This window comes from Salvia hispanica, chromosome 4 (assembly GCF_023119035.1).
Source record: "Salvia hispanica cultivar TCC Black 2014 chromosome 4, UniMelb_Shisp_WGS_1.0, whole genome shotgun sequence".
NCBI classification, from domain to species: Eukaryota; Viridiplantae; Streptophyta; class Magnoliopsida; order Lamiales; family Lamiaceae; genus Salvia; species Salvia hispanica.
In genome coordinates this window covers 33,743,713-33,756,458 of record NC_062968.1, presented here as the reverse complement: position 1 = coordinate 33,756,458, position 12,746 = coordinate 33,743,713, and the positions used below count along the sequence as shown (strand labels likewise).

At 35.5% G+C, this 12,746-nt stretch overlaps 3 protein-coding genes across 7 annotated transcripts; 2 read left to right on the top strand and 1 right to left on the bottom strand.

The window, feature by feature from the left end:
- Positions 1 to 764: 764 nt before the first annotated feature.
- Positions 765 to 2,741, bottom strand: LOC125224295 (heavy metal-associated isoprenylated plant protein 39-like). 2 transcript variants are annotated; one of them, XM_048127677.1, is made up of 3 exons: positions 2,558 to 2,741; positions 2,132 to 2,210; positions 765 to 1,510 (listed from the first exon to the last, which is right to left on the bottom strand). In XM_048127677.1, exons 1-3 carry the CDS (start codon positions 2,561 to 2,563, stop codon positions 1,035 to 1,037), a joined length of 561 nt encoding a protein of 186 aa, XP_047983634.1. In that variant the 5' UTR covers positions 2,564 to 2,741; the 3' UTR covers positions 765 to 1,034. The 2 variants fall into 2 exon arrangements, with proteins under 2 accessions (XP_047983634.1, XP_047983635.1); XM_048127678.1 differs by lacking the exon at positions 2,558 to 2,741 and adding an exon at positions 2,514 to 2,538.
- A 1,974-nt stretch (positions 2,742 to 4,715) lies between these two features.
- On the top strand, positions 4,716 to 6,989 carry LOC125224296. The gene is made up of 7 exons (XM_048127679.1): positions 4,716 to 4,860; positions 5,785 to 5,908; positions 5,996 to 6,058; positions 6,132 to 6,179; positions 6,244 to 6,297; positions 6,434 to 6,491; positions 6,650 to 6,989. The coding sequence occupies exons 2-7, from the start codon at positions 5,825 to 5,827 to the stop codon at positions 6,691 to 6,693; spliced, it is 351 nt and encodes a 116-aa protein (XP_047983636.1). The 5' UTR covers positions 4,716 to 4,860; positions 5,785 to 5,824; the 3' UTR covers positions 6,694 to 6,989.
- A 2,119-nt stretch (positions 6,990 to 9,108) lies between these two features.
- Positions 9,109 to 12,476, top strand: LOC125224294 (protein REVEILLE 3-like). 4 transcript variants are annotated; one of them, XM_048127676.1, is made up of 9 exons: positions 9,109 to 9,524; positions 9,636 to 9,693; positions 10,029 to 10,152; positions 10,252 to 10,416; positions 10,493 to 10,615; positions 10,983 to 11,095; positions 11,318 to 11,377; positions 11,466 to 11,529; positions 12,134 to 12,476. In XM_048127676.1, the coding sequence occupies exons 1-8, from the start codon at positions 9,292 to 9,294 to the stop codon at positions 11,481 to 11,483; spliced, it is 894 nt and encodes a 297-aa protein (XP_047983633.1). In that variant the 5' UTR covers positions 9,109 to 9,291; the 3' UTR covers positions 11,484 to 11,529; positions 12,134 to 12,476. The 4 variants fall into 4 exon arrangements, with proteins under 4 accessions (XP_047983633.1, XP_047983631.1, XP_047983632.1 ...); XM_048127674.1 differs by lacking the exon at positions 11,466 to 11,529 and having other exon boundaries at positions 9,110 to 9,524; positions 10,986 to 11,095; XM_048127675.1 differs by lacking the exon at positions 11,466 to 11,529 and having other exon boundaries at positions 9,110 to 9,524; positions 12,118 to 12,476.
- Positions 12,477 to 12,746: the final 270 nt, after the last annotated feature.

The following is a 12,746-nucleotide window of genomic DNA, read 5'->3' as shown; positions in this document are numbered from 1 at the left end:
TTCTCATTCTGATTCATATGGTTAGCTACATATATCCAATTGTTCATCCAAAAAACTATATTCCCTCTGCATTATAAGAGTATGCAACAATTGTGCCTTTCTTGACATCCAAAAAGGGTGTACAATACAAAGAATATGAATTACTCTCCCGTCCCAAAAAAATCTGACATATTTTGCTATTTTAGAATCCTCCAACAAATACAAGAATAATTTTTTTCATTTTAGTAATTGAATCTCACAATCTATTACATATATTACACTATATATTCTACAATTTATGAATATATAAAAATTAGACTAGATTCTACTAATTTTTTCACCATTTTCATCATAAATTCAAATAATTTATTAAATTCGTACCAAATCAAAATATATTTATTTATGGACGAATGGAATATTTTTGAAGATAGATTTTTTTACGGAGTTCGTGAATAAGACTATCATATGATCATAGGGAATTGGTAGTCAAAATACTACAACTAGTTAGCCGCCACCACGGCTGCTTCAAGCCTGATATCTTGACATTCATTGCACAACTTGCATAACAGATTTTCAAACCAAGACTTATGAGGAACTATTCCCCAAAAAACATCTGCATCATCCATATACCATCTCGATTATATCAAAATAAGAAATGAAACATGATTTTATAACACACAAATTCGAATATTAACCACACAACTTAGAGACAAGGAGGTATTGCTCACATGTGTAGTAGGAATTCCGAATTCATCAGTTTTGTCCTTACATATAAACCATTTGGATGCCACTTCAAACTCTTTTGGCTTAATATTTAGCAACATAGAAAATTTTATATTACACTAATTTGCACCTTTCCAGCTAAGCTCCCAACTATGGAAACCAAACCTCTCTCTACCACTTGCCATCAAGAATAAAAACTAAAATTCATACACAAAAATGAGGACCAAAATCAATATTTCAACTTATTATATGTACAAAAACATCAAAACGATTTAGCTTCAACCCTAGATGGCAAGGAACGGAAAACGGAAACGGCCCGGGGCATGATCACCTTAGCTTATAATGCACGCGTTCGGGTTCTCTTCCATGCTGTGGTGCACAGGGTAGTATGTGGGCACAGGAGGATAGTAGGGCCGGTAAGGCCTATACGGCAATCCCGTGCCCATCACCTGCATCATTTGATGATGCATCATTTCCGGAGTCGGCTCCGGCTTCTTCTCCTCCTCCTTTTTAGGCTCTTCTTTCTTTTCTCCTTCCTTAGCCTCCTCCTTCTTCGCCTCTTCTTTCTTCGGCTCCTCTTCCTTCTTCGCCTCCTCCTTCTTCGGCTCCTCTTCCTTCTTCGCCTCCTCCTTCTTGGGTTCCTCCTTCTTAGGCTCCTCCTTCTTCTCCGGCTCTTTGGCTGGCCCCACCGAGATTATCTGGGCCGGCCAGCTCTTTTTGCGAAGTTTGCTTACCACGGATACAGGGTCGACCGTTCCAATCACGGTTAGCTTCTTCCCCTTCAGGTCAATGGAAATTTCATCGATTCCTGCAAATTTTCAAGAATTGTTACATACTTTTATGTCATGATCACCAAAAATCTTAACCATGAAAGAGAAAGCTTCAAGATTACACGACAACGATTTTCTACCTTCTGATTGTGACTGCACTGTAAAACTTAATTCGAGCAGGGAAAGCAACATAGATGTTTGTAGAGTTGTTAGAGAAATTGACTACTTGCACTGAAAAAATATGATAAGATCGCTGAACTAACTATATGCAATTTGCTATTTGCAATCATGGCATTTTTAATGAATCTCCCAATCAAAATCTCCATTTTAATTATGTCTCTAGTGCTAATATCATAAATAAATCATCACAAACGTTGATCTTCGTTCACCTAACTTGAATAATATTATTTCCATGATTAACCCTATATATTTTCAGATGATCAAGATCAACTGCACCTCCAAGTGCCTAATCTTGAACTTTTCGTAATTATCATCATTATAAATTAAGTGTTAATTAACTATGCAAATAGGCCAACATAAAGTAAAAACAGAGAAAACCAATACCGCTAATATTTTGCCATTTTCCACCTAACACTTTACATACATATGCAATTAAGAGTGGGCGGACTTGTCGATCTAACGATGAAACGACGACGTACCAGAAAGAGTTGAGATCGTCTTCAAAGCCCTTCTTTGCTGATCTTTGTCATTTTGCAAATCCAAATTCAACACAAATTTCTGCAGATAAAACCAACAAAGAGGTGTTAAAATAAGGATTAATTGTGAGACGCAAATAGGAGTAATAATTTAAAACACAACAAACGCCAAAACAATGATTTTTTTTTAATATTATTACGGAATATTCGAAATTCCCAGCAATATCTAAAAGAAAATTCATGATATCAGACTCAAAGCAACAATCTTTTCGAGCAAGAACAGTTTTCCAGATCTAGAAAAAAAAAATAAAGCACAAAAAAGTTGAATAGATTATGAGGGTGAGGGAGAAAGAGCTGCATGTACATAAAAGGATGATTGATTTACCATCTAAAAAATACACATGATAAGAGGAGAATATGGAATCAAACCTTCATCTCTCAAAATCTGAGTCTTCCTGGAAAATGTAGTTTATGATGAGGAAAGCAGAGAAGAAAGAGAAAGAGTGAAAGTGAGCTAGAGAGAGAAAGAATGGGAGAGAGAATGGGTCATATATATACACAGAAATTGAAAAAAAGGTTCATCACATTCACAGCACACCAAAAGAGAGAGAGGGATAAGAGCAGCCTACCTTACCCCTCTATCTCTCTCTAAACTTTATCTCTCTGTCTTCAACTACACGCATATGTATGTATGTGTATGTATAGACTATAGAGAGAACGAGAAGGCGGGCACGTTTCTCATCGACGGAATGTGACATCACTGGAACTTCATCCTCAGTTTATATTAACAACAAAAATATGGAAAAAGGAAGAGTTCTTTTTCACCTTCAATTTACAAATTCACAGCTTATTGCTTATGGGACCCACTTGAGCTTTTTTAGGTAAATCTTTCATTCTATTCTATTTTACTTTTTCTGGAAAAATACTTGAATTTTCGTCTAAATTGTTGGATTTTAAGGCTTGATCGCTGCAAAGGTTTTTGGCCTTTCGATTAGCCATAATTAACATCGAGTATTGCTGTTACTTTTGACATGACATAGTACAATACATTCAAAGAATTTAGACATGTACTCCACTTATAAGCTAATTAAGATGAAAAATAAAACTATAGCCGGCCTATATATATCCCTATTTTAGAGCAATGTAGTAGGAGTAGTATTTATGGGCCACACACACAAGCATTTTTTGGGCCACAAATTGTTTTGTTCATGGCTCATGCCTTCAGAATTTTGTTGAGCTTTATCATGCTATGACAATACGTGATTTTTATAGGTATTAGTGATTTGACACTGATTATTATCATTATACTAATTTCAATCAAGAAAGTATTTGCATGTGGATGTGGACATTGGTACAATGTGCATACCTGGAAAAAGAATCCCGAGCAAATTTTAAATCAATCACCGTTAATTATTGGGTTGCCGCAATAGCTCAAATAATAGGATTTATAGGAATGAGATACTATTGATATATGATTTCATATGTATATTTTTATTAATGTAAAATATTCTGACAAAAAATAGTTACTACTTACTACTATCATTTTTCTTATGTGATTATTGACATAATTTACTTCCGAATATTGCTCTCTTAAAAGAAAAAAGCATTTTAAAAAAATCCCCATTACTTAATTACTATACCACTAATTTCTTTATAAAACAATTTAGAATTACTATGCTATATACTCTCAAGTTCTATCGGCCAAAATTTCGTAATTTTGGTCCGTCCACCAATAAATTTAATATTAATAGTAAACAAGCTCATATTTTATTTACATATTTTATTATATAATTAATACATTTTTAGAAATTCATAGTATTTTATTAATTTTTTAAACTTACATTTTTCGCATTTGTTAAACTTACATGGAAAGAGGATGAGCTTTTTTCTCTGGTATGATTTTTTCTCAATACTAATCTACTTACAATTAAAGTTTTACTGTTTTTATTAGTTATGTTCGCAATTTCTAATTTAAAATATTAAGTTATTTTCGAAAAACTGTACGTCTCGTCGCAGTGAATCAATTTGTTGCTTCGGAGCTGTCGTCACTCCACAGTATACCTCTCCTTTCTTTGTGTTCCGATACATATAATTTATGTTTGGTTTAGTTTTTTCCTCATGCTGTTTTAATATTTAATAGAAAAGAAATGTCATGCTACTTTAATCGTACTCCACATAAAATCAAGAGATTCAGTCATTTATTTAAAATCTGTTTTTCTTCTTGTGCATCCAAAATCCAAAATATGCACACTATATTTATTACTCCTATTTTGTTTTAAGAAAGAAGAAAATAATAGTATAATTCTGCACATTCATCACAATTATGTTTGAGATTTTATTTTTCAGACTATCATACGCTGAAATTTGTCGCATTAAATACTCTATAGTTGCATCCACGAATAATCTTAAACAAAGAAATAGAATTGTCTAAATGCGACGTGGATGTATTATCCTTAATTTCTTATCAAATTTGACTGTTGGAGTAGTTTATGCTGTTTAATTATAGATCATTATTTTTAAGTAAATCAATCCCTAAGAAGCATTTAAATAATAAAAAAAATCAAGACCGGTAAATATAATTTTTGAAGAACTCAAGGACTGGGGTGTAATTTGATTCCCTTTCATATTTGCTGTAAAACGGTTACTCTCTCTTCTCCATCTCTGTGATAAGACATTAATTAACACACAACAGATCCGCAGCTGTTGCACACTCGAATTTCTCTTCCTCCAAGGTACATTTGTCTCATCCTCTTTGTGATTAATTCGCTTTGTATTGATTTTGATTTCTTATCGGTTTTTTTTTTTGTAATTCTTCGTAATCACTATGCGTGTTTGTTCGACGCATTGCACTAATAGGATTTGTGCGTTTTATTTTTGGGATCTGTCATGGTACAGGTGATCGGATATGTATTGAAATGAATGATAGTGAATTTATCGTGAATATGTTGTTTGAAGTTCCATATTTCACAAATTTGTGGTTTAACTCGTTTTTTAAAGAATTTTAGGTCAGATTCTGTTGTTATTGAGCTGATTTACGAGTCATCCAATTTAGATGTTTCAGTACAGTTGAAATGTTGAATTATTGTGGGTTTTGTTTCTGCGATTTTTTCAAGTATTGCTGATTTACGAGTTATCGACTTTAAATGTTTCAGCATTGTTTCCTGGATTTTGTTTCTGTGAATTTAATCTCTTATTTTATCCTCTCCTACTTTATCATCTCATTCACTTGTCTACTGTATTCTCTCTGCTTTTATGTCATTAAACCATACTTTCTTAAATCTCGTTCAGAAAAGAAACGCCTCGATTAACTTGGGACGGGGGAGTAGTAGTTACGGAATATTGAGTTGTATAATGATAGGTTGCGAAAAAGAATTGTGTGCTAATGGTGTTTGTTATAAACTTGCGATGCATGGGGAGTTGTTAGTATGGCGAAATAGTTTTAATTGGACTTGTTCAATAGATTCTGTCAATATAAGATTTGAAAACTTATCCTCTTTCCAACCTTTCAATTCATACTTGAGGAATAGCTGAAGAAGCCTTTTCTGTATCCGTGAGTCGATATAATTTCGTTTCGTTACATGCTTTAATTGTGTCTCCTTTTCTGTTGTGGATAGTAGAATGCCTATGTCAATGTTATGAGACATTTGGCGGCATAGTGTTTTGTAGGTTTTCTTGTCAACTGGTGTTCGGGAGAATATGTCAGGCGCAGAGGAAAGCAAAGAGCAAACAGAAGTTATTATGGAGGATGGTGAGAAGGCCATGCCATCACCACAGCAGGAAGTTGTGTTCAGATAGTTTTCTACATCACATTAGTTGTTAATGTATATTATTGTATATATTCAAACAAATATTGTTTTACCCTTGCAGGAGGAATCTGTAAAGAAAAAATATGGTGGGTTAATGCCAAAGAAGCAACCATTGATTTCTAAGGTACTATCAAGCTTCTTCACGTCATATGTAGATTTTGAGAATGCTCTTTGATAAGAATTCTTTCAAATGTCAGGATCACGAACGTGCCTACTTTGACTCTGCTGATTGGGCTTTGGGAAAGGTACTCACTTTTGTATTTGCATCCTTTCTGCCCAACACTGACTTCAACGTTTTTATCTCCACAGCAAGGTGGACAGAAGCCTAAAGGACCACTGGAGGCTCTCCGGCCTAAGCTACAGGTAGTTAAAAGAGGAAGTGTTATAGAATTAAGGATATTGTTTGATTCTAAATATATACCAAGAGTCATATTTTGCATATCATCTTTCATTTCTCTGATTCACATTTCTTTCTTTCTTTGTTTGGGTTGTGTTTCAGCCAACTCACCAGCAATCAGGCTACCGCAAATCTCCTTGTGCACCATCAGAAGGTGAAGGTATGCATATCATGTCAAGATTTTACTAAGATGCATAGTTCTTAAGTTAGCTCCACTATTTGGTTTTTGGATAACGAAAGCCCGACAAAATGGTCTTATCTCCCACTGCACTCACACAAACAGTAATTAACACCATCATTATTTTTTTTTTCTCGTAGATGGAAGCACTGCCCAAGGGGAAGATGCGACTCACAATGAATAAGAAGCTCCTATCGATCCTGGGAAAATTGTCCTACATTGTCTGCATCGTTGATATTGAAGTTTCACCTTAATAAAAGGCGTGCAAAGAGGATGTTTTAGTCCCTTAGATAAGGGAATATGCAGCCTTTGAGAGGTCTTCCAGAGCTTATTCCAATTGTAGATAAGTTTGAGCTTTCACGTTATTTGCAGACTATAAATTTGGAATTTAATCTGCCTCTTTTTATCGTGATAGTAGTTTGGTCGGAATCTTAGACTTGGATAATATTTGCTCTAAAATCTAAATTTGTGCATTTTTTACATCGAACTCTAAAATTTTAGGAAATGTTTAAAACCGAATCCAGTCTGACCCACAGGACTAGGATGTTATACAATTACAGGGTGTCTAATCATCAATTGGATTATCAGTGCACTATACTAATGGGATTTGAGTCGATTGGGTTTATATTTTCTGAAATTATAAGGTCCCAATTCATAATCTTAATCGTTTGGATTTTATATTAGTCCAGCAGACTAACCGGATAAAAACTAGTATGATTATTAATCTATGTAGTATTTTCTTTTTCCGTAAGAATTTTATACTCCCTCTATCACATTTCATGAGACATATTTCTTTTTTTCATGTATTTTCGGAAAATCATAATAAATAGTTAAAGAAGTGAAATTCTTACTTTAACTATTACTCCGTCCGTTCCACAATAGGAGTCACATTTGGTAGATGCAGAGTTTTAAGAAATGTAAAGAATAATGAGTTGGAAATCCAATATTTTATATTGATTTTGTAATGTAGTAATGTGAGTAAAGTGAGTTAGTAAATGTGAGACCTACTTATCATTTATGAAATCTAATGCTGAAAGCTCCCAGAAAAAGGTTCTGAACCAGGTTAAAGATACCTCATCTCAAAACCCAGGTTAAAGATATTTTGTCTCAAACTACATCTAACAGATCAGAAGTAAAGCCAAGTAGATCGAGTAAGAAGGCCATAAATCTCAGTCTAAAACAGATAATTTGACTTCTGGAAAAGAAACCGAGAAGATGACGCTAGTCTTCTGAGTTTTAGACATCAATTGACTCAAAAGAGGAGTTAACTCCTGAGGATAGAAGTTGGTAAAATTAAGAGTGTGCGGACTGCTTAAAGATGGTTATATGCAGGCAAAGAGATCCTGCAGCGCAATTCCTGGTTGTTTCTAGAAGCAAGGTGCAATGAACTATGGTTCTCAAGGAGTTTCTTCCTTTCCCATGACTTGTGGAAAGTTAAGAAGCTGATTGTATTTGTATTTGGTAGTCATAGCTTCGATGTGTGGGAGAGTTGGACGCTTGAAGGATTATTGGAAGAATGCAGGCTAGGCTAGTAAACTCTGGTAACTTCTGATTCACTCACTATATAAAATATTATCAGTTGATAAAAGGTTTTAAACTATGGACCTGTTATTGTTATATGCAGGCTGTGTTGGATGTTCGTGTTGCAGCCATCATCACACGTTGGCTTGATTAGGTTATTTGAATTGATTCTTTTTGACCGACGTGCACCTATCCCACGAGCTTTTGGTAAAAATGAGTAGTTTACATAGCACATGCCTCTCTCTTTCTCAAGTCATGGTTTAGGACTTCGGAGCTGCGTTTTTCAACCTCATACCTCAATTTCCAGCAGGGAAATGTGGATGAATTAATTAAAATGACAAATCACAAAGTTTAAGAAAAAATGACACCGTGGTTGGCATCGGCAGCAGGTTTGTTACCGGAGAAAATGGCTCTGTTACAATAACCATAGATGTAAACGAGCAATAGGATTTTGTATTACTTGATAGTCTTAGGATACATGAGAGTTTCTTGTATAGGGTGATCACATTGAGATAAGAATTAATCCCCTTCTTCTGGCTATGCAGACTGCAGTTTTGATAGATCTTTTGATTTTCTCCCAGTTGTGCTCTTATTTTCAACATGATCCATCTTTTAGAACAAAGGCTACAATTATATTTATACCCAAAACAAAAAGGTTAATAACCCATTCTTGCATTCAAGCGTATGTGGTCCAGTGGTAGGACTCCACTCTTAATGTCTGTGGTTGAAAGTATTAAACCTTTTTAATTTGTAGTACTACTATGATACTAATCCATTTATTGCATCTAAAGTGCCTAATATTATACTAGTACTACTAATTAAGAAAACTATATTTTAAATTTAAAGTGATAACTTAGTTTCTCCTCAAATAAGACCGCATCAGAGAAGGCTTAGTGACACTTGATCGCTTTATCTCATCTTCTATTTTTTTGGAGAAATCCTAATTTAGAATTTATATTCACCCGGGAAATAGAAACTCCTGGAACCTTCTGATCCATAGTCAAGGTTAACTACCCATCACAATTATTCGCCACGTGTACGGTCCATATCACTCCTCTCTGATACTCACCTCCACCACTCTCTCTTGTGGAATAACTGACATCAACCAGAAAAATAAAGACGAAGATATCCATAAATTTGACGAATTTGAAGTGAACCGGCAAACAAAATTTCAAATCTTTGTGTGTGTTTATTTTTTATTCCCGATTGAATTCGAACTCCTCGATATTTATAGTTGTTGAGCCTCTACAGTCGATCACATATGGTTTCTGTGCACCCGAATCCCCAAACGGGTCAGGGTTTTACCCATTTCTACAATTTCCATTTGGGCGGGGATCCGGCCAAGGCAGCAGACAATAACACGACGTCGTACTGGAGCGCCGCCGCCGCCGTGGATGAGCCCGGAAAGAAGGTCCGAAAGCCTTACACGATCACCAAGTCGAGAGAGAACTGGACTGAGATGGAGCACGAGAAGTTTCTAGAAGCTCTTCATTTGTAAGTCTATTCATGCTTGTTTTGCTCGTCTATATTCAGTTTGAAGATTTCAATTTTCATTTCGTATCACACAAAAAGTTGCATTTCTTCTGATTTACTTTCTACTGCCAGATTTGATCGTGACTGGAAGAAAATTGGGGCTTTTGTTGGCTCAAAGACAGTAATCCAGGTAGTTTCAAGTTGATTCTCACCTTTTTTTTCATGTGTTATGCATTAAATGATTATATATGTCTTGTTATCCTGTTAATTTCTGATCTGATTACAAGCAGTAGATCATCCTCCAACATTGTTATTGTACTTCCATCTTAAAATATTTGACTTCATGAATAGTCCCACGATCAAGAGAAATATTTTGTTCCATGTTTATGAATAGAACAATTTAGCTGTATAGGGTTTGTCCGTTTAGATGATAAGACTGCTATATGATCCTTGGGTTTTTTAGAAAATGGGTGTTGCACATTGCGCTTTGTGGTGTTGCAGATGCTAAACCGTTACATTTTGCAGATTCGCAGCCATGCTCAGAAACATTTTTTGAAAGTTCAAAAGAATGGTGCGAGCGAACATGTTCCTCCCCCACGGCCAAAGAGGAAAGCAGCTCACCCTTATCCACATAAAGCCCCCAAAAAAGGTTAGCACTTAATGGTTGTTCTATGAGTATCCCTTTGTCGTTCTTCCTCTGTGAAGTATTCTCTCATTGGTTGTTTTACTTGTATTTCAACCCGTGCAGTTGCCTCCCAACCCTCAGAACCGTTGTCTTCAGGTCCTCTTCTCGACCCCAAATATGCTGTGGGGCTGCAATCAGTGTCAGTGCCCACAAATATGATTAACAGCAAGTCTTTGTATCATTGCACTCCCCCAGTACCAACGGGCTGTTCATCTCCTATATCAAGTGGTATGTGTTTATGATTGAACATACGATCTTCTATATTTTTTAAGACAGTGGTGAGATCTTTAGTTTGTTATTCCAGATGATTTTGCGCTGCCTGGTGGTGCCATGAACTGGAGTAGTAGCAGTAATGACGTTACTCCTGGCAGATGGGCGTCTAGTGAGACGAATAGCCACGTAAATGAGAAAGTGGTAGGAAACAGAGGTATGCTTCTATTGCTTCTATCTTTTGATTGGTTATTGTGTTGAACCTGATCACTAGCAACTCAGTTTCCATTGGTAAACTTAAGCCTAAAGTCGACCATTCAGTTACCCTGTTATGAGTGTACAAAGCTCATCTTTGCCAATTTCTGGTCTTGAGACTTAATTGATTGGTTATGTAACTATGCATTTGTTACTCCCAATATATCTACTCTCATACAGCTAGTTATATCGATAACGTTCTTGTCGGATTCTTGCTCGAAGAGTTAGTCTGGATTTAGAGAAGTGTTTTAATGATTTTTTATTTGCATTATATTGTATTTTATCTCTTGTTTATGTGTTTCTCAATTTTACTTCTTCCATTTCCGCAGCAGCTCTACCAGATTTTGCTCAGGTTTATCGCTTTATTGGCCGTCTATTTGACTCTAGTGCCAGAGATCACTTGACAGAGCTAAAAAAGATGGATCCCATAAATATCGAGACGGTTAGTCAAACTTTATCTCAGAGTATATAATAGCCAGATATTCCAAACACTGTAATTGTCTTCTATAGCTTAGTTCACCTTTTTCTAGATTCCCAATCCATGTAAGATGGGTTCTCTATCCTTAATCCTTGGCTCCAGAATATAATTATATCATATATCATTCGCGTATTTTTTCTCTACTTACTTTGGAATTTGTTGAAGATTTTTATGTGTCTACTTCAGGTGCTGATGTTGATGAACAATCTCTCAGCCAACTTGATCAGCCCTGAATTTGAGAATCATGTAAGTTCCTGATCATGCACCTAGTCTTGTACTCTATTGATTATGTGTGTACGCATTGCTTCTTACCAAAACGTTGATAAATTCCTAGCATCATCTGAAGGATTGAATTGGCTCATGGAAACACTGACGTTCTCGAGAAAACATTATCACTTGTGCGTCAATTTCTATTTACTGTCTTATAGTCAGTATTCTGTAAATGTAAATTTGCTCCTCCATCCCTCATAGAATTCTTGCTCTTATCCCAGCATCCTATCTTGTAAGGTGCATTGTCATTCAAATAGATCCAAACAAGGCTTCCTATAGGTGTATGTGTTGTGGTTATATTTTGCTAATTTTTCTGTCATGAAATATTGTGATCCAATTATGTAGGGGTTAGCCATTGGTTTTGTGGCTTAGGATGTAGTATTTGAGCAAATAATGTCCACGTGTGCCACATTTTTCAGAATTCATTTTTGGAGGCTAGTGTTATTTCAGGTGTAGTTAATCTGGTTTCTTCTTCTTCCCCATCGATAGTCTAGGAGCTTAAGTTTTTGTGCCATTATTTCATTGCTATGATTTATAGTCTTGTCACAGTTGTTTAGCTATCAACTTTTCTTGATCAGAAGTGTAACTATTCTTAAAATCTCTGAAAGCTGGGGTAATTTGTTTAGCTAATTCACCAATGTTGTTTAGCGAGATTTGAGCTGAAAGATCGCTCAAGAAGTTGGTGTGACAAATGCAGAAAGTCTGAAGTTCCTTAGTTGTTCTTTGTTGCAGAGGAAGTTGCTGTCAATGTACAATGTTGATGTCGAAAATGACCAGACGAGCAGTGAAACCTCTTGGTAGGTTTTTGGAAGGCAATGAGGCGGTAGTGTGAGCGACTAAGCTACTTCTTATGGATGGAAGTAAATAGCAATGTACATTCCCTAGTTCTTGTGTATGTGTGGTTACTCTAAACTTCACAGATGTACTTTTATCGCATCTAATCTTCTGGGAATGGATCAGAGTGCAATGTGTGTAAGTATATAAAGTGAGGCGGGCAGTTTTGCGATCATCAAAGAAGAATTGGATGTCTTTCTGCTCCAAAATCCAAAAATTCCACTAAATTTCTCTGCTGCCATGTTATCTAAACTTGCTTTTCTTTTCACGGACGGATAGAAATTTTAAGAATCCAAAACTTTGGATTTCATGCATTAACAACTCTTTAATACAGTACTATTATGTTAATAAATGACGATGAAAAACTATGGGATTTTTAATCAGATCTATGGACTTTTAACACTTTGTATTAACTATTTTACACTAGTTCAATACACAGCCACATCTAAATTATGAGCTTTTACTGATGCTTGAAATCATCGACTTGACTAAAGTAATTTTCGTAATGATT

What these genes read in the sequence shown, in the direction of transcription:
- LOC125224295 (XM_048127677.1), bottom strand. An exon ending in GACGATCTCAACTCTTTCTG is followed by an intron (nt 1,511 to 2,131) that starts GTACGTCGTCGT and finishes GAAAATTTGCAG; the next exon opens with GAATCGATGAAATTTCCATT.
- LOC125224296 (XM_048127679.1), top strand. Translation starts at nt 5,825, where the DNA reads ATGTCAGGCGCAGAGGAAAGCAAAGAGCAAACAGAAGTTATTATGGAG. An exon ending in AGCAACCATTGATTTCTAAG is followed by an intron (nt 6,059 to 6,131) that starts GTACTATCAAGC and finishes TTCAAATGTCAG; the next exon opens with GATCACGAACGTGCCTACTT. An exon ending in CTCTCCGGCCTAAGCTACAG is followed by an intron (nt 6,298 to 6,433) that starts GTAGTTAAAAGA and finishes GTTGTGTTTCAG; the next exon opens with CCAACTCACCAGCAATCAGG.
- LOC125224294 (XM_048127673.1), top strand. Translation starts at nt 9,292, where the DNA reads ATGGTTTCTGTGCACCCGAATCCCCAAACGGGTCAGGGTTTTACCCAT. An exon ending in GCTCAAAGACAGTAATCCAG is followed by an intron (nt 9,694 to 10,028) that starts GTAGTTTCAAGT and finishes TACATTTTGCAG; the next exon opens with ATTCGCAGCCATGCTCAGAA. An exon ending in TTCATCTCCTATATCAAGTG is followed by an intron (nt 10,417 to 10,492) that starts GTATGTGTTTAT and finishes TTGTTATTCCAG; the next exon opens with ATGATTTTGCGCTGCCTGGT.